The sequence below is a fragment of the Schistocerca piceifrons genome, chromosome 2 (assembly GCF_021461385.2).
Source record: "Schistocerca piceifrons isolate TAMUIC-IGC-003096 chromosome 2, iqSchPice1.1, whole genome shotgun sequence".
Classification (NCBI taxonomy): domain Eukaryota; kingdom Metazoa; phylum Arthropoda; class Insecta; order Orthoptera; family Acrididae; genus Schistocerca; species Schistocerca piceifrons.
The window spans coordinates 1,030,021,447-1,030,036,587 of record NC_060139.1 but is presented as its reverse complement, the minus strand read 5'-3'; the positions used below and the strand labels follow the sequence as shown (position 1 = coordinate 1,030,036,587).

Below are 15,141 nucleotides of genomic sequence, written 5' to 3'. Positions count from 1 at the left end.
AATTATACATTTTTTGCTGAGCCAATTCCAGTTGAAAAAATACGGAATTTGTTGTGGGACATCGCGGAGTATTCCTGCTTCAGTTCCTATAGTTTCACTGAGTTCCGATAGGTGGCGGCGCTATGCGTAGCCTTCAAAATGACGTCTGTAACAGAGCTACGTTCCAAGCAGAGAGCATGTCATTGTACACTACTGGCTATTAAAATTTTTACACCACAAAGATAACGTGCTACAGACGCGAAATTTAACCGACAGGAAGAAGATGCTGTGATATGCAAATGATAACCGTTTCAGAGCACTCACACAAGGTTGGGGCCGGTGGCGACACCTACAACGTGCTGACATGAGGAAAGTTTCCAACCGTTTTCTCATACACAAACAGCAGTTGACCGGCGTTGGCTGGTGTAAGGAGGAGAAATGCGTACCATCAGGTTTCCGACTTTGATAAAGGTCGGATTGTAGCCTATCGCGGTAGGGGTTTATCGTATCGCGATATTGCTGCTCGCGTTGGTCGAGATCCAATGACTGTTAGCAGAATATGGAATCGGTGGGTTCAGGAGGGTAATACGGAACGCCGTGCTGGATCCCAACGGCCTCGTATCCGAGATGACAGGCATCTTATCCGCATGGCTGTAACGGATCGTGCAGCCACGTCTCGATTCCTGAGTCAACAGATGGGGACGTTTGCAAGACAACAACCATCTGCACGAACAGTTCGACGACGTTTACAGCAGCTTGGACTATCAGCTCGGAGACGATGGCTGCGGTTGCCCTTGACGCTGCATCACAGACAATAGCGCCTGTGATGGTGTACTCAACGACGAACCAGGGTGCACGAATGGCGAAACGTCATTTTTTCAGATGAATCCAGGTTCTGTTTACAGCATCATGATGGTCACATCCGTGTTTGGTGACATCGCGGTGGACGCACATTGGAAGCGTGTATTCGTCATCGCCATTCTGGCGTATCACCAGGCGTGATGGTATGGGGTGCCATTGGTTACACGTCTCGGTCACCTCTTGTTCGCATTGACGGCACTTTGAACAGTGGACGTTACATTTCAGATGCGTTACGACCCGTAGCTCTACCCTTCATTCGATCTCTGCTAAACCTTACATTTCAGCAGGATAATGCACGAACGCATGTTGCAGGCCCTGTATGGGGCTTTCTGGATACAGAAAATGCTCGACTGCTGCCCTGGCCAGCAGATTCTCCAGATCTCTCACCTATTGAAAACGTCTGGTCAATGGTGGCCGAGCAACTGGCTCGTCGCAATACGCCAGTCACTACTCTTGATGAACTGTGGTATCGTGTTGAAGCTGCATAGGCAGCTGTACCTGTACACGCCATCCAAGGTTTGTTTGACTCAATGCCGAGGCGTAACGAGGCCGTTATTACGGCCAGAGGTGGTTGCTCTGGGTACTGTGTTCTCAGGATCTATGCACCCAATTTGCGTGAAAATGTAATCACATGTCAGTTCTAGTATAATATATTTGCGTTTATCATCTGCATCTCTTCTTGGTGTAGCAATTTTAATGGCCAGTACTGTATCTCTTTTGGCGGAAAACCAGAGCATCGCAGACATTCATAGGCGCTTAAATAATGCCTAGGAAGACTTGGCAGTGAGCAAAAGCACGTTGAGTCGTTGGGCGAGGCGTCTGTCATCATCGCAACAAGGTCGCACAAACCTCTCCTGTCTCCCGCCTGCCGGCCGGCCGCACACAGCTGTGACTCTAGCAGTGTCAGAGCATGTGGACACTCTCATTCGAGGTGACCGCCTGACCGCAATCAAACACCTCGCTGCTCAGCTGGATGCCTCTGTTGGTACTGCTGACGCACTCGTCCATCAGTTGGGGTCCTCAGCGGTGTGAGACCGCTGGGTTCCTCACCGACTAACGAAAGACCATAAATAGCAGAGGAAAACCATCTGCGCGGAATTGCTTGCGCCTTACGAGCCTGCTTGTGACAAAATTTTGCCGAACATCGTCGCAGGCAATGAAACATAACTTCATCACTTCGAATCGGAAACAAAACGGTAGTACATAGAGTGGCCCCACACCACCTCTCCTCAGACGAAAAAAATTTAAAGTCGCACTCTCAGCTGTTACAGTCATGGCGACGGTCTTCTGGGACTCTGAAGGGGTTATTCTGTTTGATGTCCTCCCTCAAAAGAATTTGTTGCGTTACTTACTGAGCGCCCCACGAAAAATGTTATTGATAAAATTTACGGTTTTATTTCTTATCCCCCACTTTGTAAAATTCTTCATTACATAAATTGCAGTTGTTTCAAAGAAAATGCCTTTTCTGCATGCTGCACATCGAAATTTTTATTTTTATTTATGCAGCCAGACGCGTTACGCCTTTTTTACAAGGCATCTTCAGTGGGTGTCCTGAAATATTACATGATATTAGAGAGGGAGAGAAAGATTTCTTTTTTTAAATATCTCCCTATCTAATACACACACACACACACACACACACACACACACACACACACACACACACACACACACACACAAACATTCTTATGAGAGATCAGGTCCATTGACATCTATGTAGTGTTGTTTACCATGTTATGGGAAGTTATATTCTTACTACACTGACAGTGCTTGCTCTTCGCTCTTTTTTACTCTTTTCCAAATAGCGTTGAGGTAAGAACTAAAAATCTGCATGTGTTAGCGCGTAAGAGCTAAGAATCTGCACACGAATAAATTCCAGTTAGCTAAATACAGAAATTGAACTTTCGTTACTTGATAAACACATCTAGTCGAATTTGGCCCACAGGTTATACTAGTTTATAAAAATGTCTTCTCCTGTAAATGTCTGAAGAAGTGGAGCGTTCATGCATTATCCTGCTGAAATGTAAGGTTTAGCAGAGATTGAATGAAGGGTAGAGCTACAGGTCGTAACACATCTGAAATGTAACGTCCACTGTTCAAAGTGCCATCAATGCAAACAAGAGGCGTCCGAGACGTGTAACCAATGGCACCCCATGCCATCACGCCGGGTGATACGCCAGTATGGCGATGACGAATACACGTTTCCAATGTGAGTCCACCGCGATGTCACCAAACACGGATGCGACCATCATGATGCTGTAAACAGAACCTGGATTCATCCGAAAAAATGACGTTTCGCCATTCGTGCACCCAGGTTCGTCGTTGAGTACACCATCACACGCGCTCCTGTCTGTGATGCAGCGTCAAGGGTAACCGCAGCCATGGTCTCCGAGCTGATAGTCCAAGCTGCTGCAAATGTCGTCGAACTGTTCGTGGAGATGGTTGTTGTCTTGCAAACGACCCCACCTGTTGACTCAGGGATCTAGACGTGGCTGCACGATCCATTACAGCCATGCGGATAAGATGCCTGTCATCTCGTCTGCTAGTGATACGAGACCGTTGGGATCCAGCACGGCGTTCCGTATTATGAAGAAAACTGAGAATGTTGGTAACACTTAGAAAAGCAAATGAAACTCTGTATTAAAAAGATGGCAGTTGCAATGATGTGTAACGTAAACAGTGAACTGAAAGTGAACTGTAAGATGTCCAGCTGGTTGCCAAATGAGAAAAAGAAGTTTGCTTAGATGCAATGAATTATAAGTTAGCTGTAAGTACCTTTCCATTTCATAAAAAAACGTTAAAGAACTGTTTTTAAATCTATAGCCTAGATGTGAAATCATAACCTATGTGTAAAAATGGATAAATCGTGTAATATTTCAGGACACCCACTGAAGATGCCTTGTAAAAAAGTTGAAACGCGTCTGGGTGCATAAATAAAAATAAAAATTTCGATGTGCAGCATGCAGAAAAGGCATTTTCTTTGAAACAACCGCAATTTATATACAGCTGCTGCGAAACTGGCCACTACAAGAAACGTGTCTTCATTACATCATTGGATAGATATGGTGGTGAAAGGCAGTTGGAATGTAACGAGACGTTTTTGTTGCTGTACTACCACAGTGGCTTCCCTACCGTTGTTTGCATTCCTTGCGCACCATGGCTCGGTAGTCAGGTCCTTGATGGCGGGAAACCTCCTATCTGTAAGCCTATAGCCGTCATCCCTAATGAAATTATATTCATTCTTCGCGGTCTTAACTGCTTCCTGGACCTCTCTTCTGAAAATATTACATTCTTTGGCTTTCAATTAAAATCCGTACCCCGGCCACAACCCTCCTGATGTAAATGGGTGTAATAATAAAAACGTACACTTTCCCCTTCCTCTTCACTACAAGCAATTGAATGACGATGACCCATCAATGATAACCTGAAGGATTTACTTCTTCAGACATTTACAGGAGAAGACATTTTTATAAACTAGTATAACCTGTGGTCGAAATTCGACTAGATGTGTTTTTCAAGTAACGAAAGTTCAATTTCTTTATTTAGCTAACTGGAATTTATTCGTATGCAGATTCTTAGCTCTTACGCGCTAACTCATGCAGATTTTTAATTCTTACCTCAACGCTATTTGGAAAAAAGTAAGAAAGGGCGAATAGCAAGCACTGTCAGTGTCATAAAAATATAGCTTCCCATAACATGGTAAACAACACTGCATAGATGTCAATGGACCTGATCTCTCATAAGAAAATATTGTGAACCTTAAAGTGATATACACAATGTAGAATTGTGTCTGAAATTTTATCCTGAGAACTGACAATGGAAGCTCCTGCATTGAAGCTACGTATATTGTTGAAATAATTCTTTGGTGTCTCATTAACTGTTCGATCATCATTTCAAGTGAGTCTTTGATACTCGGCATTGAAAAATAATTAGTTTCTCCGTTGTGACAACACAATGTGAATGATGTTACATCACTTAAAGTAACCTCAGATGTGAATTGTTTTCGACTACGATAACCTGCACTGCAAATTTATCAAATCGCATGTATAATTATTTGTAATTATGTTCAGTGAACATTTTAATGTATCTTTCATAACAACAACAGAATTTTCATTATCAGTTATGATGATGTTTGGTTTGTAGGGCACTCAACAGTGCGGCCATCAGCGCCCGTAAAAAGTCCCAATTTTTACGCAGTCTATTGGGGACAACACAAACACCCAGTCCCCAGGCGGAGAAAATTCCCAAATCACCCGGGAATCGAACCCGTGACCTCGTGATCCAGAGGTAGAAACGCTAGCCACTAGAAAGCGGGCTGGTTCAAATGGCTCTGAGCACTATGCGACTTAACTTCTGAGGTCATCAGTCGCTTAGAACTTAGAACTAATTAAACCTAACTAACCTAAGAACATCACACACATCCATGCCCGAGGCAGGATTCGAAACTGCGGTCGCTCGGTTCCAGACTGTAGCGCCTAGAACCGCACGGCCACTCCGGCCGGCCTAGACCGCGGGCTGCGGACTTCATTATCAATGTCAACGTTATACCTAATACTTCATCTGTGTAAATATTGTCTTCCTCTGTCTTTCAGTCTGACCCTTCAGCTATCTCCTCCTGGGCATAGCCTAAAATAAATATAGTTTCCATATAATAAGAAAAGTCGGATCACGTAGTTATTCAAAATGAAGAAATTAAAAATTAAGAACTTACTTCAAATTTTCTGGTAACGTGCAATTAATCACAAAGTTTCTCTTACAGAAAAGTAAGCGAAATAACAACTCAAATATATAACATTATTTACATGCATAGTTAATACAATATTTTGATTTCCAGTGTTGACATCATCAACCTAGTAGTTGTCGCCTGGTACGAATAGATGCCCGATATGTGTGTGTTATTGTAAATGAACCATGGAAACATAAAGGTCCCAAGACTGCGATATCACGAAACATTGTTGCTTTCGTGTGTCATTTCTACCATAGCACTTGATCGGTATGCATGGGCACAAGTTGGTAGCAATCCACTTTTTGATGTTCACGTATTGGAGATTTTAAAGCGTAGTAAAGAAGGTATCATCATAGTTGTGTATACAAAACCACCATTCCTTTCACCACTCTTACCAACTACGTAATCACGATTTTTGCTTTGTTCACATCTGTGGCGAAGTACCCTTTGAATTATGTAAGTTTTATTGGCCTACTTGTATAATTAATACTAAAAATCAATACTTCAATTTTCATGTTCACCTATTAATATTATGATGACCGCGATATTTGTTTTAGACAATGTTCATCCAACCAGGGAAGACAAAAGAGTCTTGATGAAGGTCCTAGCAGAGGAGTCGAAGCGTCGAGTTCTAAAGAAAAAGTCTGTAATGGAATAAATGGAAAAAGTCTATAATGGGCCTAATAGTCCAGAAAGTTTCACCTTCAATGATTACGAAAGCCTGCAGACCTACATACTTTTACGTGCTTGTTACTGTACAAAGTTTGTTTTTCCAGTGACTTGGGACACTTGCCGCCATTCGGCACTGACCGAGCCATGTACGGAGCCAGCAAGCACGCAGTCAGAGTGCTCCTGGAAGGGCTGAGGAAGGACCTGGTCGCCAGGGGCAGCAAGATACGAGTTGGGGTACGTAGCAACCAGCTCACGTCGTCCAATGAGGTAGAAGACGAAAGATACGTCCAGGTGGTAGTTAGATGGAGAAGAAACTAACAATGCCTTATTTTTGAGGTGGTGTACCGTTTATGGAAGTCCTGCGAGCCAGGTGACGGAAAGGATACAATGACACAGTAGTAAGTTCTCCATCGCTCTCACACACACAGTTGAAAAATTAAAGAACCCGCAGCATTACCTTACATCTACATCTACATACATACTCCGCAATCCACCATACGGTGCGTGGCGGAGGGTACCTCGCACCACAACTAGCATCTTCTCTCCCTGTTCCACTCCCAAACCGAACGAGGGAAAAATGACTGCCTATATGCCTCTGTACGAGCCCTAATCTCTCTTATCTTATCTTTGTGGTCTTTCCGCGAAATGTAAGTTGGCGGCAGTAAAACTGTACTGCAGTCAGCCTCAAATGCTGGTTCTCTAAGTTTCCTCCGTAGCGATTCACGAAAAGAACGCCTCCTTTCCTCTAGAGACTTCCACCCGAGTTCCTGAAGCATTTCCGTAGCACTCGCGTGATAATCAAACCTACCCGTAACAAATCTAGCAGCCCGCCTCTGAATTGCTTCTATGCCCTCCCTCAATCTGACCTGATAGGGATCCCAAGTGCTCGAGCAGTACTCAAGAATAGGTCGTATTAGCATTTTATAAGCGGTCTCCTTTACAGATGAACCACATCTTCCCAAAATTCTACCAATGAACCGAAGACGACTATCCGCCTTCCCCACAATTGCCATTACATGCTTGTCCCACTTCATATCGCTCTGCAATGTTACGCCCAAATATTTAATCGACGTGACTGTGTCAAGCGCTACACTACTAATGGAGTATTCAAACATTACGGGATTCTTTTTCCTATTCATCTGCATTAATTTACATTATCTCTATTTAGAGTTAGCTGCTATTCTTTACACCAATCACAAATCCTGTCCAAGTCATCTTGTACCCTCCTACAGTCACTCAACGACGACACCTTCCCGTACACCACAGCATCATCAGCAATCAGCCGCACATTGCTATCCACCCTATCCAAAAGATCATTTATGTAGATATAAAACAACAGCGCACCTACCACACTTCCCTGGGGCACTCCAGATGATACCCTCACCTCATGATGACAAGTGTGGTTTGAGCGTGGGAAGAGAGGACAAAGTCCAAAAACCAGACTGTCTGCTGAATGATAAATATATTCGAAGTAAAAGAAAACAGTTCAGACTATGTATGGTCTCTTTGGCAATTGCGGCCGACATAGTAAATGTATTGAGGTGACAAAAGTCGTGGGATACCGATACGCACATATACAGATGACGTCAGTAACGCGCACACGAAGTATATAAGGGCAGTGCATTGCCGAAGCTGTCATTTGTATTCAGGTGATTCGTGTAAAAAGTTTTCCGGCGTGATTATGGCCGCACGACGGGAAGTAACAGACTTTGAACGAGAAATGGTAGTTGGAGATAGAAGCTTTGTAATGTAAAAACATAAAAACAGTGATATTTAAAAAAATATACGGCAGTCTGCCAATGTAATCGTATTCTTAATGACTCAATAGTAGCGGTCGAAAACACTTTTCTGCAGATGACTCACAAGAATGTTCTTAATAGTGCAATATCTTTTAAGTTAGCCCGACACAGATCAGTAATTAATAAACTAGCCCAGTTCTCGGGGTAATTACGTAATCGTCGATAATTAATTGTTCCTTCCTTCTTCACCTAACACCACAGATATTATTCCAGGCTCGTGAGAAGTGGCGTGCTTATTTCGCCAGAGAATATTCAACAAGTCCGTTCGATGTAAACTACTGCAATACGTAGCTTGATATCGTGGTTTGGTCTCGATTCCCCAATATAAGATAACAAGAGTAGCATCTACAAATGACATCCTATTATGGAACTGGAATCCTGTGACCAGATCTTTTCTGCCTGGGATGCTATCTCGTTATATAAAGAAAAGCTGTAAGTAAAAATTGTTAAATTATTATCAGCGGCCGCGGGTCTCGTAGGATCTGCAAGAAAGTTAATTGTCCTAACCGACGGCACGTCTCATAGATGAGCTAAAAGAAAAATGTTAAGGATTTTCTAAGATGGCGCCTAACAATGAAAATTCCTTGTTGAGGCCCATATCTACTTAGGACAATCCAGATACTAGATTACAAATTGACTGACCGCATACAAAAATTATTTTGACAAAACAACCATTATTTTTTTCTGGTTTTAAGTACAACTTACATTATCAGCTGGTACAGCTTTACACAAGAACGTCCTCTTAGGTCCGAATCCAAGCAGATAAGATAAGCGAATGACAAAGGAAAGATAGTTCATGCATAGAAGCGCAAGAGACCATGGAATAACATGTCCATTGTAGTTCTATCTCTTCTTCCTTGGTGTAACTAGCCGGTTCTTCATAAAATTTATCGTAATATTTAGTTTACATATTTTCTAAACTCAAGACCACCCAGGAGAAACAGTACAGCGTGGGACATTCCATTTCTAAAATTATTAGAAAATTCAATATTCCGAGATCCACAGTGTCGAGAATGTGCCGAGAAAACCACATTTCGAGCAGTACCTCTCACCACAGACAACGCAGTGACCGATGGCCGTCGTTTAACGACGCAGCGGTGTTTACGTAGAGTTGTCAGTGCTAAAAGACAAGCAACACTGCATGAAATAACAGCAGAAGTCAATGTGGGACGTACGAGGAACGTATGCGTTAGGACAGCGCGGCGAAGTCTGGCGTTAATCGGCTGTGGCAGCAGACGACCATCGCGAGTGCATTTGCTAGCAGCACGACATCGCCTGCAGGGGCTTTTCTGGGGTCGTGAACATATCGATTGGACACTAGACGAATCGAAAACTGTGGCCTGGTCAGATGAGTGTGTATTTCAGTTGGTAAGAGCTGTACGGTACGAGTGTGGCGCAAACCCCACGAAGGCATGGATCCATTGTCAACAAGGCACTGTCCAAGCTGGTGGTCGCTCCATAATGGTGTGTGCTGCGTACATGTAATGGAGTCAGTCCTCTGGTCCAACTGAACTGATCACTGACTGGGAATGGTTATGTTCGGCTACTTGGAGACCATTTACAACCATTAATGCATTTCACGTACCCAAACAAATATGGAATTTTTATGGCTGACTTTGCGCCACGTGGCCGGAAAAAATTGTTCGCGACAAGTCTGAAGAACATTCTGGACTATTCGAGCGAGTGATTTGGTCACCCAGACCGCCCAACATGAATGCCAGCGAGCATTTATGGGACATAAACGAGAGGTCAGTTCGTGCAATAAATCCTGCACCAGCAACACTTTCGCAATTATGGACGGCTATAGAGGCAACATGGCTCAATATTTCTACATGGGACTTCTAATGACTTGTTGAGTCAATGCCACGTGGAGAAGCACTTCGCCGGGCAAAAGGAGGTCCGACACGATATGGAAGATGGTTCAAAATGGTTCAAATGGCTCTGAGCACTATGCGACTTAACTTCTGAGGTCATCAGTCGCCTAGAACTTAGAACTACTTAAACCTAACTAACCTAAGGACACCACACACATCCATGCCCGAGGCAGGATTCGAACCTGCGACCGTAGCGGTCGCTCGGCTCCAGACTGTAGCGCCTAGAACCGCACGACCACTCCGGCCGGCTATGGAAGATGTCCCATGTCTTTTGTCACCTCACAGTATATGATAAACAAAATCGTAGTAAAACATGTATGAGAGTCACTCCAAAAAGAAAATGCACACTATTTTTGTAAAAATACAGTTTTCATTCTGCATGTGTGAAAGTTTTACAGTGTGTGGATACATCCTTCCCGCTTGTTTTCAAACTTAGTTCAACCTGTTCCCATGAGTGGCGCCGTTATAGCATGTCTTCAAGATGGCTGCTACACTTGACGTTCGTCAGAAGCAACGTGCTGTCATAGAATTCCTGTGCTGTGGAAACGAGACAGTGGGAAACATCCACAAGAGGTTTAAAAAGATGTATGGAGATGCTGCTGTCGATTGCAGTACAGTTAGTCGGTGGGCAAGCAGATTACGTGATGAAAGCGGGCACAGCAATATTGAGGATTGTCCTCGCAGCGGCAGGCCTCGTACTGCACACACTCCAGACAATGTGCAGAGAGTTAACGAATTGGTGACTGCTGACAGATGCATCACAGTGAACGAATTGTCACGCTACGCTGGAATAGGGGATGGAAGTGTTTTCAGAATACTGAAAGTGTTGGCGTTAAAAAAGGTTTGTGCCAGGTGGGTTCCCAGGGTGTTGACAGTGGCTCACAAATAAACAAGAAAAACGGTATGCAGCGAACTTTTGGAACAGTACGAAAATGGTGGAGATGAATTTCTTGGAAGAATTGTGACAGGTGATGAAACATGGCGCCATCATTTTTCACCAGAGACGAAGAGGCAATCAATGGAGTGGCATCATGCAAATTCACCCAAGAAAAAAAAAATTCAATACCACACCTTCTGCTGGAAAAGTTATGGCTACGGTGTTTTTCGATTCCGAAGGACTCTTGCTTGTGGACATCATGCCAAGTGAAACCACCATAAATTCTGATGCATATGTGACGACACTGAAGAAACTTCAAGCTCGGCTGAGCCGTGTTCGAACGCATCGGCAAAAGCAGGATGTTTTGATGTTGCACGACAATGCACGGCCACATGTCAGTCAAAAAACCATGGAAGCGTTCACAAAACTCGGATGGACAACACTGAAACACCTGTCTTACAGTCCTGGCCTGGCTCCATGGCCGGCCGGAGTGGCCGAGCGGTTCTAGGCGCTACAGTCTGGAACCGCGCGACCGCTACGGTCGAAGGTTCGAATCCTGCCTCGGCCATGGATGAGTGTGATGTCCTCATGTTAGTTAGGTTTAAGTAGTTCTAACTAAAAGAGTCTCTTCGTTGAACAAGGTTTGAAGATGATGACTCCCTTGTGCACGCTGCCAAACAGTGGCTCCTACAGGTTGGTCCAGAATTTTACCATGTGAGAATACAGGCACTGGTTCCAAGATGGCGTAACAGTTGAGAAGGATGGAAATTATGTGGGGAAATGAAAATATTGTTCCTAAAAGAAGTATATACACACTGTAAAACTTTCAAACAGGTAGAATAAAAGATGGATTAAAAAAAAATACTGTGCATTTCTTTTGGAGTGACCCTCGTAAATTAAGATTCTTAACAACTGTATGTATATATCTAAATTCATGGCCAAACTAGACGTTAAGGATAAATTAAGCTTTTATGGAAATGAGAGGCAGTGAGCCAGTGCTTGGGACGGTTTCCCTCAAGCCGTGTGCAAGGCCAGAGCGGACGCACAACACGAGTGTGTGGCGGAACCTGAGCTGGCACAGGTGTGAGGCACATGGTCGACCGTAAAAAGAGTGCTCTCATTGTGTCAGCATTTTTTAATCTGTGCAACGTGTTGGAAATGACACTACAGTGCACCAGGCGCTGTAACCAACTACAAAGTGTGTAGATAATACTGTAATGCTGTGCCTCATTGATTTTTTGAGTAATATGATCGATCGGATACTCTCTTTCAAATTCTGAGGGCTATTTACAATTTGTACAGAAATCAGATGGCAGTTGTAAGAGTCGAGGGGTATGAAAGGGAAGCAGTGGTTGGGAAGGGAGTGAGACAGGGTTGTAGCCTATCCCCAATGTTATTCCATCTGTATATTGAGCAAGCAGTGAAGGAAACTAAAAGAAAAATTTCGAGTAGGAATTAAAATCCATGGAGAAGAAATAAAAACTTTGAAGTTCACCGATGACATTGTAATTCTGTCAGAGACAGCAAAGGACCTGGAAGAGCAGCTGAATGGAATGGACACTGTCTTGAAGGGAGGATATAACATGAACATCAACAAAAGCAAAACAAGGATAATGGAATGTAGTCGAACTAAATCGGGTGTTCCTGCGGGAATTAGATTAGGAAGTGAGACGCTTAAAGTAGCAAATGAGTTTTGCTATTTGGGGAGCAAAATAACTGAGGATGGTCGAAGTAGAAAGGATATAAAATGTACACTGGTAATGGGAAGGAAAGCGTTTCCGAAAAAGAGAAATTTGTTAACATCGAATATAGATTTAAGTGTCGTGAAGTCGTTTCTGAAAGTATTTGTATGGAGTTTAGCCATGTATGGAAGTGAAACGTGGACGATAAATAGTTTGGACAGGAAGAGAATAGAAGCTTTCGAAATGTTGTGCTACAGAAGAATGCTGAAGATTAGATGGGTAGGTCACGTAACTAATGAGGAGGTATTGAATAGAATTGGAGAGAAGAGAAATTTGTGGCACAGCTTGACTATAAGAAGGGATCGGTTGGTAGGGCATATTCTGAGGCATCAAGGGATCCCCAATTTTGTATTGGAGGGCAGCATGGAGGGTAAAAATCGTAGAGGGAGACCAACAGATGAATACAGTAAACACATTCCGAAGGATGTATGTTGCAGTAGGTACTGGGAGATGAAGAACCTTGCACAGGATAGAGTAACATGGAGAGCTGCATCAAACCAGTCTCTGGACTGAAGACCACAACAACAACAATATGATCGACCGAAGTTTATAGAAGTGCTTGCTACTAAATCTACATGGGTTTTCACGGCAAGCAGTTATGGTCGTGGGATATCAAACAAAGCACAAGCGTGACGAAGAAAATTAAGCTTCAAGGTTTAATCGTTTAATGCGAGTAGCCAAGCTTCCTACACTTCAAAAGTGCCGACGACAGTTTCACTTAGCATAAGAATTGCATGCCCTAGGTCAATTGAAATACTACACTGTGCAGTATATTATCTGTATAGCTCTTGTCCGGTGATGTGTAAAAGGTCTGCACATGACGTTGGTTTTTGTGGTAAAGAGAAGGACTAAAAATTAATTCCAGTACAACAATACCAATCGCCGTTATTTAGATTTTATTTTTAGGCTACCAGGTTCGACGATGCACTACGTCATCTTCAGGCCTGCTCAATCGAGTAATACAGCAACACTTTTAACTGGTCTCGTAAAGATTATTACGGCCAAGTGTGCTGCTTGGACAACTGTCAGCGCCTCTAAATAACGGCGATTGGCATTGTTTTACGGGATATTGACCAGTCGTAGTCCCATACTCCAGACACAAGATTGAGTTACATTCATTAAAAATTAATTGCTTAGAATGATATCTTTCTTGCTGTTGAAATGGTTAGCCGGCCGAAGTGGCCGTGCGGTTAAAGGCGCTGCAGTCTGGAACCGCAAGGCCGCTACGGTCGCAGGTTCGAATCCTGCCTCGGGCATGGATGTTTGTGATGTTCTTAGGTTAGTTGGGTTTAACTAGTTCTAAGTTCTAGGGGACTAATGACCACAGCAGTTGAGTCCCATAGTGGTCAGAGCCATTTTTTTGTTGTTGAAATGGTTAATTTATTATTTATATACTGGACATACTGTTAAGGTGAATTTTTGTGTTCTACTACCAATTATTTAGCGTGACAGAACTGTTTAATGCGTAGCTCTTGGTTAAGCTGCAAAGATACTGAGCACTGTTCAGTGGTACAGGCAGGTTAGTGTAAACTGTAACGTGTGGACATACTGTTAAGGTGAATTTTTGTGTTCTACTACCAATTATTTAGCGTGACAGAACTGTTTAATGCGTAGCTCTTGGTTAAGCTGCAAAGATACTGAGCACTGTTCAGTGGTACAGGCAGGTTAGTGTAAACTGTAACGTGTGGGACGGCCATTAAATAACTCAAAATTCTGTAATGGAAATGAGCGTTTGGCGTCATTGGCCGGGAAGCCCCTTGCGGGGCAGGTCCAGCCGCCTTGGTGCAGGTCTTATTACATTCGACGCCACAGTGGGCGACGTGCGCGCCGGTTCAAATGGCTCTGAGCACTATGGGACTTAACATCTATGGTCATAAGTCCCCTAGAACTTGGAACTACTTAAACCTAACTAACCTAAGGACAGCACACAACACCCAGCCATCACGAGGCAGAGAAAATCCCTGACCCCGCCGGGAATCGAACCCGGGAACCCGGGCGTGGGAAGCGAGAACGCTACCGCACGACCACGAGATGCGGGCCGTGCGCGCCGGATGGGGATGAAATGTTGATGAAGAAAATACGACACCCAGTCCCTGAGCGGATAAAATCCCCGACCCAGCCGGGAATCGAACCCGGGCCCCTTAGGGCGGCAGCGCGTCATGCTGACCAATCAGCTATCTTTGTTTTTTTTTTTGTTTTTTTTTTATTTTGCTCGTTGTTGATCGTTGTGTTTTGTTGTTGTGGACGTCCATGGCATCCGTTCAAGTTCGTTTGTTGATCCTTCCACTCAGTTTTTTTTTTATTACAGAGGCCAACCAGCTCTCTGACCGAACACGCTGAGCTACAGTACCGGCTATCGAGGCGGACAGTTCTGTAATAGAAACTGGTAAATGACAACATGTAGTTAACGAGGAAAGTAGGATTGTGAAATGAAATGAAATGAGCGTATGGCCTTGTTGGCCGGGCTCCCCCATCCGGGGGAGTTCGGCCGCAGGGCGCAAGTCTTATTTCAGTCGACGCCACATTGGGCGACTTGCGTGCCGGTGATGAGGGCGAAATGATGATGAGGACAACACAACACCCAGTCCACGAGTAGAGAAAATCCCCAGCC

General features: G+C 43.9%; 1 protein-coding gene across 1 annotated transcript in view; it reads left to right on the top strand.

The window, feature by feature from the left end:
* Positions 1 to 15,141, top strand: part of LOC124777306 (dehydrogenase/reductase SDR family member 11-like) — a 65,071-nt gene that overhangs the window by 34,075 nt on the left and 15,855 nt on the right. The window contains exon 4 of the mRNA XM_047252661.1: positions 6,343 to 6,472. Within this exon, the coding sequence (XP_047108617.1) occupies positions 6,343 to 6,472 (130 nt within the window). The remainder of the gene's footprint in view (positions 1 to 6,342; positions 6,473 to 15,141) is intronic.